Consider the following 14,552-nt stretch of genomic DNA (forward strand, 5'->3'; position numbering starts at 1 on the left):
AGGGATGAATATTTATACAGTGCGACAGGTGATGGAAAGCAGTATACACACAAATAAATAGATAAGTTAAAAAACAAATTGGGGTGAAACAGTCGGTCACTGACAGTACTGCTAAGTGCTGTCACTGTCTTATACATGGGATGGGAGTTGTTCTCCAGCTTGGAGCTCACCATGGACTGTATCCTTCTGTCATTCCACTACCTGCACTGGGTCCAGGAGGCTCCCCAGGACAGAGATGTCCCTTCTAATCAACCTATCATAGTTCGTGGAGTTTTCCTCCTTGGACTTTCTGTTACAATTATACCTATGGGGAAACCGCCGGCCTTTCTGTAGGTATAATTGACATGCTGCGATTTCCAAAACCGCACAGTTTTGGAAGTCGTGACGTGTCCGCACAGTGGTTTTTACTGCAAAGTGGGGTTGGGATTCGCTCAAATTTTTCTCATGGCATTTCCACTAAGGGCAAATTGTGGTGTTTCTGTTCTAAAGTCAATTTTTGTTCATTCCAATTCTGGTAATTTTCTGAAGATATGTGCTTGCAGGTGTAGGCCTTAGTGATAGGAGTAAACTCTGCATATGTTTAACTCTTATTTGTAGAAGGTTTAGTGCTATAACTTTTTGTCTGGTTTCCACTTTTAGAAACTATTATACATTTATTTGCAATTTAATTTTTTTAAATTATAAAACATACACTTTAAATCAAAATTGCATGAAGGTGCCTGTCCATATACAGTACCAAGTGGTATTTTGACAGTGCTGCAGGTGTCTGCTTTCAGAAAATATATCAGTATGGGGGGTGTTAGCATGATTTTTTTTTTAAAGAGGACCTTTCACCTCCTGGGAAACATGCGGATTTATATACAGCTAAAAAGCTGATAGTGCGCTGAATTCAGTGGCTTACCCGTACTGTGATCCCGGTGAAGATCTATCGGTGCCAATACCGTAGCTCTTCCGCGTCAGGAGGGTGTTCCTGACAGTCATTCAGGAACACCCTTGCTCATAGTAGCGTCTATAGCGCTGTACTGTGAGAGCGCTGAGGAATGCCTCCTCCCTCTCCTCACAGTACTCGTCCATAGACTATTACTGGGGAATGTTCCTCACTGCTCAGCGTCATGGCTGGGCGGTAAGCAACAACCCCTCTCAAAGTACAGTGCTATAGACGCCGCCCAAAGGAAGAGCGTTCCTGGCAGACTGTCAGAAACGCCCTTCTGACAGTGAAGAGCTATGGTACCGGCTCTGATAGCTCTTCACCGAGGGCACAGAATGGGATAGCCGATTACACCGCATGGGCCCCAGGAGATGAAAGGTCCTCTTTATCGTAGCAATTTAGTTTTTTTTTATCCATCTCAAAACTGTGAAAACTGTTTAGGATTAGAGAGCGAGTAGTACTCGATCGAGTAGGTATTCGATCGAATACTACAGTATTCGAAATACTCATACTCGATTGAGTACCACTCGCTATTCGAATGTAAAAGTTCGATGCAGAACCAGCATTGATTGGCCGAATGCTATACAGTCGGCCAATCAATGCTGGTTTTTCTCCTACCTTTAGAAGTCTTCTCCATGCAGCTTCCCCACGGCGTCTTCCGGCTCTTCATTCACTCTGCCAGGCATCGGGCCTGGGCAGAGCCGACTGCGCATGTCCGCTTGTAGTGCAGGCCCGATGCCTGGCAGAGTGAATTCAAGGCCGGAAGAGGACGCGGGGACGCTGCATGGAGAAGACTGCTCGGAGGATCCAGCCCGACCCTCACTCGTGGACTTGGTAAGTGTAATTTGATCGAACGTTGCCTACCCCTGAAATGAGCATTTTCCCCCCATAGACTATAATAGGGTTCGATATTCGATTCAAGTAGTCGAATATTGAGGGGCTACTCGAAATGAATATCAAACCTCGAACATTTTACTGTTCGCTCATCTCTATTTAGGATACCAGAGGTGCAAAATATCCGAACACTCCAGAAAGTGAAAGGGTTAAATCATAAACTAAAAATGTCAATGCTTGTCTTATCTAATATAATCATACAATAGTTTATGTCTTTATCATCTAATACATATCGTTTCTACGAATCCCTACTTCTGTAAAATTGGCATGGCATGGTGCCGTCTCTGGGCTTCTTGTCATTCTTTAGCAGGTGTTTGAATGTGGGGAAAATGAAATAGACTTGCATAGAAAGCTGTACTGATGTTTTTTGCTGCCTCCACCAGCTGTAAAAGTTTAACAAGACGTTTTTTCTTGCATCATTTCTAACTTGGCAGGAAGTCTTATTCATAATCATACTGCTCTTTTATTAGAATTGGGCTTTCTGCACATTTCTGAATGTCACAGTTCAGCTTTTCTTGAATACTGCTTTGTTTTTTTTTTTGGTTTTAGTTCAAGAAATGACAAAACAAATAAGGTTAATTCTATTTTTTGTTACACAAAAAATTGCCAGAATATACTGAAAAATGTGTTTCACCATGCATTATTATACTCCCTTTTATTGTAAAACACAGCAGTGATACTAGAGTAGAGCGGGGAGACAGTGATAGTAGAGCTCACCCATTTATAGGTGGCTATACAGATAAGGTGACTGATTGGTTATCCATATGCAATCCCGCCAGAAACACAAGAGACTAACCTCGCCAATCCATGAGACAGTTTGAGCTGACTACTTGGCACATCACATTTTCGGCATAAAGAAGTCTATTAAAGAAGTGTTCCTTCATTCTTCCCTTTATGCAAGAAATACTATACGCGTGTCACTGGGGAAAAAAACCCTTTGTATGTTCTCTTATTCATGTGATACAAGGAGCTCATTTTCCTTTAGCAGAACAGTATAAGAATCACGTGTCCCATGTATTCCCATGAATGCTTTATCCCCTCAGGACTAGGGATTACTCTACTGGCTCCATCAGAGTGTTTGTATTGCCTTGGTAATTCTGTGCATGTGACTTGTATTCCCCAGATTTCCACCAGCAGCTATGCTTGGTGAATTTCTATTTCTTTTTTTTTTGTCAACAATTTACCTATGTTATATTATATAGATGCCTTGTGTTTTTATCATGATGAGGGGTGGGGTGATTTTGTGTTTGAACATTAAGGGTAAGTTCACAAGGGTTTTTTGGACCGGAACCTGAGGCGGCCTTCATAAAACGGGTAGCTGCGACTGCACCGGCATCCAGTTGTGCACTCTACTCTGGATTAGGCCCAATAAATGGGCCTAGCCGGGAGGAGGGAGTGTCTTAAAGCCAAATCGCAAGGCGAAACGGCCTGAAGAATGAGCATCTTGCTCATTCGGAAAAAAGAACTGAGCGGCTCCCATTGATTTCAATGGGAGCCGCCTTTTTGGTCAGGATTTTGAGGCGGATACAGCCTCAAAATCCTGACCAAAAAACTCTGTGTGAACTTACCCTTACTCATCCTTCCCTGACACTGTTCACTTCTTTATTGCATAAAGTGCTTACCCTTTTTTCTTTCTGTGTATTTCAGATATTGCAGTGGTAGAAATGACAGATGCTTTTCGCCAGCCTTCACTGTTCTACCACCTTGGTGTTAGGGAAAGCTTTAGCATGGCCAATAATATAATCCTATACTGTGATACAAACTCTGAAACTCTGCAGTCTCTCAAGGTAAGAGAAAGCAAATTAAATAACAGAGGTAAATGTATTATATGCACTACTTTATAAAAAAAATGTGTAGAGAGGGATTTGTAGTCCAACAAATTTAACATTATGTACACCTGAAAAGTGTGGCTGACATACATTTCATGTTCAAGTGCATAGACCAACCAAGAGGTACCTGGAATGATTTTGGCACATCTGACACCAGCAGAGAATAGGTTACAATCAGTTACAAACACCTGTTTTAATAAATTTCCTCATAGACTAGACAGTCTAAAAAATGCTGTGGAAAACAAAATATCAAAACCTTTTTTTAAATAGTTTTTCCGCTGCATAAGTCTGTTGGAAAAGTGCATAATTTAAGTAGGTAAAACCATCATGTTATGTTTTTGAAAAAGGCACGTTTTTGAAAACACTGCGGCAGATTTATCAGGACTTGTACGCCAGTTTTGTGGCATACAAAGCATAAACAGTTTTGTGCGAACAAATTGCAACTTTTTTAATTTCTGCATCACTTTCCTAAAAAGGTGGTATGGCGAAGGACTGCAGAGGTTGGGGCAATCAGCCTTGCCAAACTTGCCAGAAATCTGCCAGAAATGTACATCATCTACAAACTTGTTGGCAGATGCTTTAGTCCAGGTCTGGGAGGAGATCCCTCAGGAGTCCATCCACAACCTCATCGGGAGCATGCCCAGGTGTTGTAGGGAGGTCATACAGGGACATGGATGCCACACACACTACTGAGCCTCATTGTGACATGTTTTAAGGGCATTACATCCAAGTTGCATCAGCCTGTAGTGTGTTTTTCAACTTTAATTTTGGGGGTGACTACAAATCCATTCCTCCATTGATTTATAAATTTGATTTCCATTGAGGATTTTTGTGTGATTTTGTTGTCATCACATTCAACTTTGTACAGAACAAAGTACTCAATGAGAATATTTCATTCATTCAGATCTAGGATGTGTTATTTGAGTGTTCCCTTTATCTTTTGAGCAGTGTATTTCAAGATCTTGGAGGGTCAGGGTTTTAGGCCGGTTGCAGATGACCATACTGCAACTGGCTGGCCATGAATTGAAAGCATGGGCGGGACACGGTGTTGTTCCGTCCATGCATGGGCCGTGCTTCCACGCCTCCTTTCATTAAATGAATAGGAGCCACGGAAGCATGGGCCACAAAATAGGATAGGAATAGTACCTGTTCTATATTTTGCAGCCCGGACTGTCAGCCCGCACACAGGACCTTGAAATTCACGGTCATGTGTATGGGCCCATTGAAATGAATGGGTCAGTGTGCTGTCTATAAATTACACGGATAACACACTGAACACAGCAACAGTAGTTTGCAACCGGCCTTACTGTGTCAACACAGTAGATATAGAAAAGAAATGAGCTAAAATGTAGATATCAACAGCATATATTCAGTGTTGATAAAAACTGAAGCTCTGTATTTTCTTGCTTCCCTTCACAAAGTCAAAGAGTTAAAGATTGCCTGAAATCACCACTGGGAAGAGAATGATGTTTACAGATTAAGGGAGCCTTCACACTGAGTTATGGTGCGCTCATTCTGATCGTAAAAACACGTTTAGAATGAGTGCGTAAAAAGCAGCTCCCATTGACTTGAATTGGAGCCGTGCGTTCTCCATTGAAATCAGTGGGAGGCTGTTTTCCCTATTGCTTTCAATGCATTACGCGCGTAATGCAGGCTCCCTTTCAAGTCAATGGGAGCTGCTTTTTGCGCGCTCATTCTGAACGTGTTTTTACGATCAGAATGAGCGCACCGTAACTCCTAGTGAAGGCTCCCTTAGGCTTAGTTCACATTTGGTGTTATGTATTCCATTGCTTTTCCATTAGAGCTGAAAAATACGTGAAACAACACTTGAAAACTATAATGGAGTCTGTCATTCTAACAGAAAAAAATTGTGCAGCATAAACTGCGGTGGAAGCTCCTAATGGAATATCTGAGGCATATGTGATTGTAAATATCCTATCAAACTCAGAAATAGCTATAAAAATCTATACATATCCCTATTGATAAACTCTATGGCTATGTCTTGGTTTTTCCCAAATGCTGGTCAATATACTTTTCTTTGAGCTATAATGAGCATTTACTTCAATAAAACATTTATTTTTATAAACTTTTCACCTTCATTTTCCAATATACTAAGGCTGGTTTTAATTATATATTTTTTTTCTATCTAGGAAATTATTTGTCAGAAGAATAATGTGAGTATTATTACGATGTATGCCTTTCAATGTAGATGACAATCTAGAGTTCCCATTTTCATTAAAAATATTTTCCTCAATTTTCTGTGATGGTATATAACTATAAGCATTAGTTTAATAAAGAGAGATCTATACAGTGGCCTTGGGATACAATATTTTCAGCATATAATGATCTTTTCTGGACTGTTGTAACTTAGAGGACCTTTCACCATCTGAGGCGCATGTGGTGTAATACACTGCTAGAAAGCCGACAGTGCACTGAATTCAGTGCACTATTGACTTTCACGTTCTGTGCATCCGGTAAAGAGCTATAGGTACCGGTACTGCAGCTCTTCACTGTTAGAAGGGGGTTTCTGACAGTCAGTCAGGAAGGCCCTTCCTCACAGCAGTGTCTATAGCGCTGTACTGTGAGAGGGGGCGTTGCTTATTGCCCAGTAATGATGCTGAGCAGTGAGGAACGCCTCCCCCCCCCCAGACCTCATCTATGGACGAGTACTATCAGGAGTAGGGGAGGGAGGCCAAATGCTAGATACAGTCCTATGAAAAAGTTTGGGCACACCTATTAATCTTAATCATTTTTAGTTCTAAATATTTTGGTGTTTATAACAGCCATTTCAGTTTGATATATCTAATAACTGATGGACACAGTAATATTTCAGGATTGAAATGAGGTTTATTGTACTAACAGAAAATGTGCAATATGCATTAAACCAAAATTTGACCGGTGCAAAAGTATGGGCACCTCAACAGAAAAGTGACATTAATATTTAGTAGATCCTCCTTTTGCAAAGATAACAGCCTCTAGTCGCTTCCTGTAGCTTTTAATCAGTTCCTGGATCCTGGATAAAGGTATTTTGGACAAACAATTCAAGTTCAGTTAAGTTAGATGGTCGCCGAGCATGGACAGCCCGCTTCAAATCATCCCACAGATGTTCAATGATATTCAGGTCTGGGGACTGGGATGGCCATTCCAGAACATTGTAATTGTTCCTCTGCATGAATGCCTGAGTTGATTTGGAGCAGTGTTTTGGATCATTGTCTTGCTGAAATATCCATCCCCGGCGTAACTTCAACTTCGTCACTGATTCTTGAACATTATTCTCAAGAATCTGCTGATACTGAGTGGAATCCATGCGACTCTCAACTTTAACAAGATTCCCGATGCCGGCATTGGCCACACAGCCCCAAAGCATGGTGGAACCTCCACCAAATTTTACAGTGGGTAGCATATGTTTTTCTTGGAATGCTGTTTCTTTTTGGACGCCATGCATAACGCCTTTTTTTATAACCAAACAACTCAATTTTTGTTTCCAAAATGAAGCTGCCTTGTCCAAATGTGCTTTTTCATACCTCAGGCAACTCTATTTGTGGCGTACGTGCAGAAACGGCTTCTTTCTCATCACTCTCCCATACAGCTTCTATTTGTGCAAAGTGCGCTGTATAGTTGACCGATGCACAGTGACACCATCTGCAGCAAGATGATGCTGCAGCTCTTTGGAGGTGGTCTGTGGATTGTCCTTGACTGTTCTCACCATTCTTCTTCTCTGCCTTTCTGATATTTTTCTTGGCCTGCCACTTCTGGGCTTAACAAGAACTGTCCCTGTGGTCTTCCATTTCCTTACTATGTTCCTCACAGTGGAAACTGACAGGTTAAATCTCTGAGACAACTTTTTGTATCCTTCCCCTGAACAACTATGTTGAACAATCTTTGTTTTCAGATCATTTGAGAGTTGTTTTGAGTAGCCCATGATGCCACTCTTCAGAGGAGATTCAAATAGGAGATCAACTTGCAATTGGCCACCTTAAATACCTTTTCTTATGATTGGATACATCTGGCTATGAAGTTCAAAGCTCACTGAGGTTACAAAACCAATTTTGTGCTTCAGTAAGTCAGTAAAAAGTAGTTAGGGGAATTCAAATCAATAAAATGATAAGGGTGCCCATACTTTTGCACCGGTCAAATTTTGGTTTAATGCATATTGCACATTTTCTGTTAGTACAATAAACCTCATTTCAATCCTGAAATATTACTGTGTCCATCAGTTATTAGATATATCAAACTGAAATGGCTGTTGCAAACACCAAAATATTTAGAACAAAAAATGATTAAGATTAATAGGGGTGCCCAAACTTTTTCATAGGACTGTATATAGTGAACATTCCTATATAAATATTACTCTCTGTTGCCTTAGGCCTCATGCACACAACCGCGTATACAGGCTGAGTCTCTTCCAATGTGGAGTCCGATGCTCCATTCCGTTCTGATGGTTATAGATCAAATCTTATCCTGCTCTGTGGCATCAGAATGGAGCAGAACAAAACCCCCATGGAAGTCAGTTGGGGGCTTATGACACTCTTATGTTATCTGAGAGAATTCTGATATGAAATTGGTCCCTTGGCGTGCACACTCAGTCAGCTTTTAAACTCATTTGACATGCAGGACTTTGTGTCCGGCCGAAAAAAGCCCACTGAGACCCCTCACGGATGGTGAGAACACAGTCTGAGGTCCACAATAAAGCAAGGTAGTGGCCTCAGTACATCAAACTACTGACTTCAACTCCTGCGACCACTTCACAAATGGCTGAGAGCCATTGTCAGGCAGAAGCAGTAAAGCTCCTCTAATTCACAAAAAAAAAAAACAACTGGTAAGTGACTTACATTAGGCTTACACTAGCATTTGGGTCACCGTCTTTCGGGTGTGCATGGGTTCAGACAAGAGCCTGTCCCCTCGAAAAGCAGTCACCTGCGGACCCCATAGATTTTAATGGGGTTTACCAGGTTTCCGTTGGTTTTTCTACTCACGCACTTAAAGAGGACCTTTCACCACTTTTGGGCACATGCAGTGTTATATACTGCCAGAAAGCCGACAGTGCGCTGATTTCAGCGCACTGTCGGCTTTCCCGATCTGTGCCCGGTGTAAAGAGCTTACGGTGCCAGTACCGTAGTGCTCTATGGTCAGAAGGGCGTTTCTGACCATTAGCCAGAGACGTCCTTCTGCCTCGCGGCGCCTATCGCGCTGTGCTGTGGAGTGGGGAGGAACGCCCCCTCCCTCTCCTGATAATGCTCGTCTATAGACGAGCTGTGTGAGCAGAGGGAGGGGGCGTGCCTCCCCGCTCCACAATACAGCGCGATTGGCGCCGCGAGGCAGAAGGATGTCTCTGGCTAATGGTCAGAAACGCCCTTCTGACCATAGAGCACTACGGTGCCGGCACCGTAAGCTCTTTACACCGGGCACAGATCGGGAAAGCCGACAGTGCGCTGAAATCAGCGCACTGTCGGCTTTCTGGCAGTATATAACACTGCATGTGCCCAAAAGTGGTGAAAGGTCCTCTTTAAAGGGGTTATCCAGAGATTTATTTTTTATGACTTATCTTTAAATATCTGATTAGTAGGGGGCCCAACAGCTGGCCCCTATACGGATCAGGTGTACGGGGGCTTCTTCCAACGTTCGTACTACAGCTCAGTCCATTGTGCTGATCCTAGGATGCATTCCAGGACTACCTCAGACTTGAATAACAGCTGTGTGAAAGTACGCTTGTACCACAAATGGCTCTTTACTGTCCACTTAAAGATTGTCATTTCTTTACATTATGATAAAAAAAAGTTCAATAACATCTTAAAAGTTTTTGTTCAATTTATTTTCTTGCAGATGTGCACTGCTAACTACACGTTTGTTCCTTACATGATCACACCCCATAACAAAGTGTTCTGCTGTGAAAGTAGCTTCATGAAAGGACTGACAGAATTAATGCAACCTAATTTCGAATTGCTTCTTGGACCCATTTGTTTGCCTTTGGTTGATCGCTTTATTCAGGTTTTGAAGATGGCAAAGGCCAGCTCATGGTAAGGTATTATATCAGACAGTCATCCCCTGGTTACATAGGGAGATGTGCTGCAGACCTGTCAGCATTTTAATGCCTACATAAAAGATCTTATCAGTCAACAATCAAGCATCTTCTTTTTAATTGGATGATCACTACCAACAGATCAACAATACACTCATGTGCCCAACCATTGCCCATTCTAAGGCTAAGGCCCCATGTAGTGGGCTGCAGTGAAAAAGTGCTTCGGGATATACTGTCACAGTATTCCTGCAGTGCTTTTCACAGAAAGTCCACAGAGTATTTCTTTACAGACTTTCTGCTTCATTTATACCTATGGGGAAACCACCAGCATTTCCGAAGGTATAATTGACATGCTACGATTTCCAAAAACGCACTGGTTTTGGGAATCACAGTATTACCTCTGTGGGTATTTTTCTGCAATGTGAATGAATCCAATCCACTTTGCAGGTACTGTAAAAGGCTGTGGTTTTTGCTACAGCATTTACGTCTTGTGGGGCTCTGACCGTAATCTTTTATAGCAAGAAATAAGATCATAGAGAACATCTTGTTGGGCTTTTTAGTAGTCCTAGCATATAGCTTCTGCTGCTTTTAGTTTGATTCTCAAAGGGAGATTCTACTATCTGGGGACTAAAGCTAAGAACGTTTCTGTTATGCGTGGAATACTTGTCTTTGAAATACACTGACAAATTATGCAAGCTTGTTATAACTGTTTATTAGCTGTATGTAATGTAGCTGTGTCCTATATTCTGTGACTGGTAAAGATATATTTTACATTAATCAACAACAAAAAGCCTTATAGGAAGTCTGTCAGGTCCAGAATGTCTCCTAAACCAATAATGTCTTGTGGGGGTTATAATTGCAACATAAATGTACACTTGTGACCTCAAAACGATGAAACAATGCAGAGATACAATCATATCAATCTTGGCTGTAGTTCACACTGTGATGTTTCTGACTCTCCAGTGTACTGTGTGTTCTTTTCCTATGCTTTATTTTTGCAGCCTTTGGGTCTTTTTTCATGCTGTTATGTTGCACGGGTGGGGGTGTGGCTTTAATGGAGATCCTTTTTATGCTGTCCCGTGGGGCCTTAGCCTTAGTCTGTCTAGCCTGTTTTCAGTCCTAGTCTGTTTCTGTATGCCTGTAGCCTCTGGGCTTTCTTCAGTATATATGTTCTGTATTCCTGTAGCCTCCTGGTTTTCTGCACTATGTATCATTGACTCCTGTATGTTTCTTGCGTTTTACCCATCTTCTGTTTTAGCCTGTTCCTGTTTGTGCTGGTGATAGTGTGTGTACACATTCTGCAGTTTTATGCACTTTTACTGGTTTCTGTGGTGTTCTGGCTTGCAGTTCTGTCTGCCTGGTGGGCTGCTACCAAATGAGGACCACCTTAGGAGATAGTGGCCTGGTGGACTCCCCGCAGTGAAGTCCAAATTCCTGTTTTGAGTCCCTGCAAAGAGGATGGGAAATCTAGTGAATCTCATCCACAAATTGCAGAACAATATGCACAGTGGACACACTTCCAAATCCATTGCAGATTTGGAAATCACATCATCTCAATTGTACCTACGGAACCGCCAGCAGTTTCCCTATAGGTATAATGGGAGCAGAGGACACCTCTGTGGATTTTCTGTGAAATGCACTGTGGGAAAAACTCAGTTCAATGGCTTACGCGCCATTATAGGAAGTAAAATGGACAAAATGAGCGGAGCTTTACATCGTGTTAAGGCGCCTGTAAAGCTTTAGGTTTCAGTGAAAACGTGATATCATAGATTTTTAGGAATTCAACATATGAGATAGATAGATTTTTTGTGTTAAAAAGAAAAAAAAATTGGCAATTTGATTTTTTTTTCCCTTTTGTATGTGAATGTAGCCAATACTTCCGAGAAGCCATACTCAACGACATTAGACGTGCTCGTAACCAGTACACTGGAAAGGAGCTAGCGGCTGAGCTGACAAGGATACGGCATCGTGTCGATAACATAGAAGTTTTATCTCCCGATATCATTTTAAATTTACTCTTGTCATATAGGGACATCCAGGTAATTAAAAGTTTTTGAAAAAACATAGCATTCATGGTTTGATTGTTTTTTTTTACACATAGAGGAGCAGATTTGTCAATCACAATGCTAGTCTTCTATCAAAGAGAGATGATATTGGGGTAGACAATTAGCACCTTTCCTTCTCTGAACATGTGCCACAACCCCCGGTCCGCGTCTTGCTCATCACATTGTGCGAATGTGGGCATGGAGTGGAGCATTATAACTCACAACATTTTTATGGAGTGACTTATAATGGAAATGTACGCCCTTTCCTAACTGGTGTAGAATTCCATCTTGGCACTGGGCTGTCTGGCAGATTTATGAAGAGGCCACAACCTTTTAATAAGTCTCTCATTCCCTGCACTAGTTGGGGCTTTAATTATGGCTGGCGTAGGATACACCAGATCTGCCTCAGCGTGCACTGGCACTTCTTACGCTGGGTTCACACCTGTGCCTCAGTCTCCGTTCTAAGGTCTCTGTCTTCTGTCAGACCGTGTGCGGCGGTGAGCGTTTTGTGCTCTCTGCAGCGACACCGTTTTTTTTTTTTAACCAGACACAAAGTCCTGCATGTCCGACTTTGTGTCCGGTTAAAAAAAACGGTTTCACCGTGGGGAGCACAAAACGCTCACCCGCGCTCACGGCCGGACACTTTTCAAACCCGTTCAAATGAATGGGTTTGAAAAATGCCTGCAGGTTTCCGTTTCCTGCCCAGTTTCGTGCAGGAAACGGAAACCTGCATAACGGAGTCCTGTGCGCAGATGTGAACGAGCCCTTATTTGTTGATCTGAACAAAAATGCCCATTTACCCATTTTATCACTTTTGCCATTCTAATATTAACTCCTGTTAGTCCCTATGGCTGGGGCCACACATGGCAGTCCCTGCAAAAAGGATGGGATTCTAGCAAATCTAGTCACACATTGGGGAAAAATATGCACAGCGGATACGCTGAGATTTCCAAAACCATTGTGGCCCTAAAAGTTCATAATGACATTAATAATACTAATACATCTCGTATGTCTATAATACTAATAACTAATACATATAGTATATCTGCAGTTAATACAGAATAGCATCCTGACAACATCACATTGAGGAATTATTTAGACCAAATGCTCTAACTCAAGATGTTTACTCAGCCCTATATTTTAAATCTGAACATCATGTAAATTGATACAACTGACCCCATTGTAATTGCAAATATTTCTTTCCCCTCACTTATGAATGACTTGCCTGGATAGGACTATGATTCTATTGTAAAGCTGGTGGAGACATTAGAAAGACTTCCAACCTTTGATCTGTCTTCCCATCTCCATGTAAAGTTTCATTATGCATTTGCCCTAAACAGGTAAGAATAATTTTCTACTAACTTTTATAAACCAGGAGCAATTGTTGTTAGTGTTTTCCTTCATTTTAGTTTATCCACCCTGCACTGAATATGAAAAATTGTTTTAATGGTGATCTGCTTAATAATTGTATAAAGGAAAATGAGCTATAATGGTATCCATCATACGCAGAATGTGCCTGTGCTGGATTTATGGAGAAGATATGGATTGAATTAGAGCAAGTTTGGCCAGAAAGAATATGTGCCAGCTCTCTAAGATGGTTATCAATCAATCATATCATTCGTATAAATACATTTATCAACTTTGTGACTACAGAACACATGATTATAATAATACTCTTCTTTGTAATGGCAATGGGGGAGATTTACTAAGCAAAATGTGCCAGAATTCCAGCACCAAACCATTAACTGAAACTAAACCAACTAACAAGTGGTGTAACATTGGACTAGACAGTCTCATATGCCAAATTTATTAAACAGCAACAGACACTTTGATAAATCTGGCACAGTGTAAGACTGTCTAAAACTTAGACCCTTTCAGTAAATCTGCCACTTATCTTTATACTCGTACATATTGTTTCTGCCATATTAATTGCTAGCTTGGGATATTAGCTTCCCAGAAACTGATGGAAGCCTTCATTTTGTTATGGAAGAAATATAGTTCTCTGTATTCACTCTACTGTTGTCTTTTCAGGGGGACATCGGACCCCTGTTTTTGTGATCATGGGGGTCCCTGTGGTCAAACTACCACTAATCTGACACTTTTTCCTATCCTGTGTTGGTAGGATCTTTTATGACAATTACAGATTCCACCAACCGTTACATTAAATTTGTAAACAGTATGAATCTTCATAGGGGCCATTCATTTTTATCTAAGATTGTCTTTCTGTATTTTGTTTCTGTGTTTGTCTTCTGTTAGTATATTTTATGCTAATAGAAACTTTTGCTAACTTTTTTTGTGGTGTTGCTCTTTTGTTTGTATAGGAGGAAGCTGCCTGGGGATAGGGAGAAAGCTCTGGAAATAATGTTACCCATGGTACAACATGAAGATCAGGTTGCCTCTGATATGTACTGTCTACTTGGTAGAATCTACAAAGATATATTTCTGGATTCTAACTTTTCTGATGAGGAGAACAGAGACAAAGGCATATACTGGTCAGTATAAAGTCTACTGTCTGTTAGTGATTATTGTTTGATAGACCTATGAATTAAAAGTATGGGCTGCACACGGGAAACACGGGCATATCCCCATGTGCCGCATGGGCCTTCTTCTGAGGCTCATTTAAGTTAATACGGTAGGAGCCACAAAGTATGGGCTGCAAAATTGAACAGGATTAGGACCTGTCCTATCTGATTCGGCCCAGCCTGTCGGCTCACATACAGGACAGTGTACAGTCCCATAGAAAAGAATGGGTCAGTGTTCTACCTGTGAAATACACGGATAGCACACTCACCAACACCACAGTTGTCTGCAATGGGCCTAAGGCTAACACAACTTAA

At 41.5% G+C, this 14,552-nt stretch overlaps 1 protein-coding gene across 1 annotated transcript in view; it reads left to right on the forward strand.

Annotated features, from left to right (window-relative positions):
- MAP3K5 (mitogen-activated protein kinase kinase kinase 5) overlaps positions 1-14,552 on the forward strand; it is a 110,670-nt gene that overhangs the window by 25,498 nt on the left and 70,620 nt on the right. The window contains exons 2-7 of the mRNA XM_075267925.1: positions 3,470-3,609; positions 5,802-5,825; positions 9,475-9,668; positions 11,541-11,709; positions 12,949-13,055; positions 14,037-14,207. Of these exons, the coding sequence (XP_075124026.1) occupies positions 3,470-3,609; positions 5,802-5,825; positions 9,475-9,668; positions 11,541-11,709; positions 12,949-13,055; positions 14,037-14,207 (805 nt within the window). The remainder of the gene's footprint in view (positions 1-3,469; positions 3,610-5,801; positions 5,826-9,474; positions 9,669-11,540; positions 11,710-12,948; positions 13,056-14,036; positions 14,208-14,552) is intronic.

Source organism: Leptodactylus fuscus, chromosome 3 (assembly GCF_031893055.1).
Source record: "Leptodactylus fuscus isolate aLepFus1 chromosome 3, aLepFus1.hap2, whole genome shotgun sequence".
NCBI lineage: Eukaryota > Metazoa > Chordata > Amphibia > Anura > Leptodactylidae > Leptodactylus > Leptodactylus fuscus.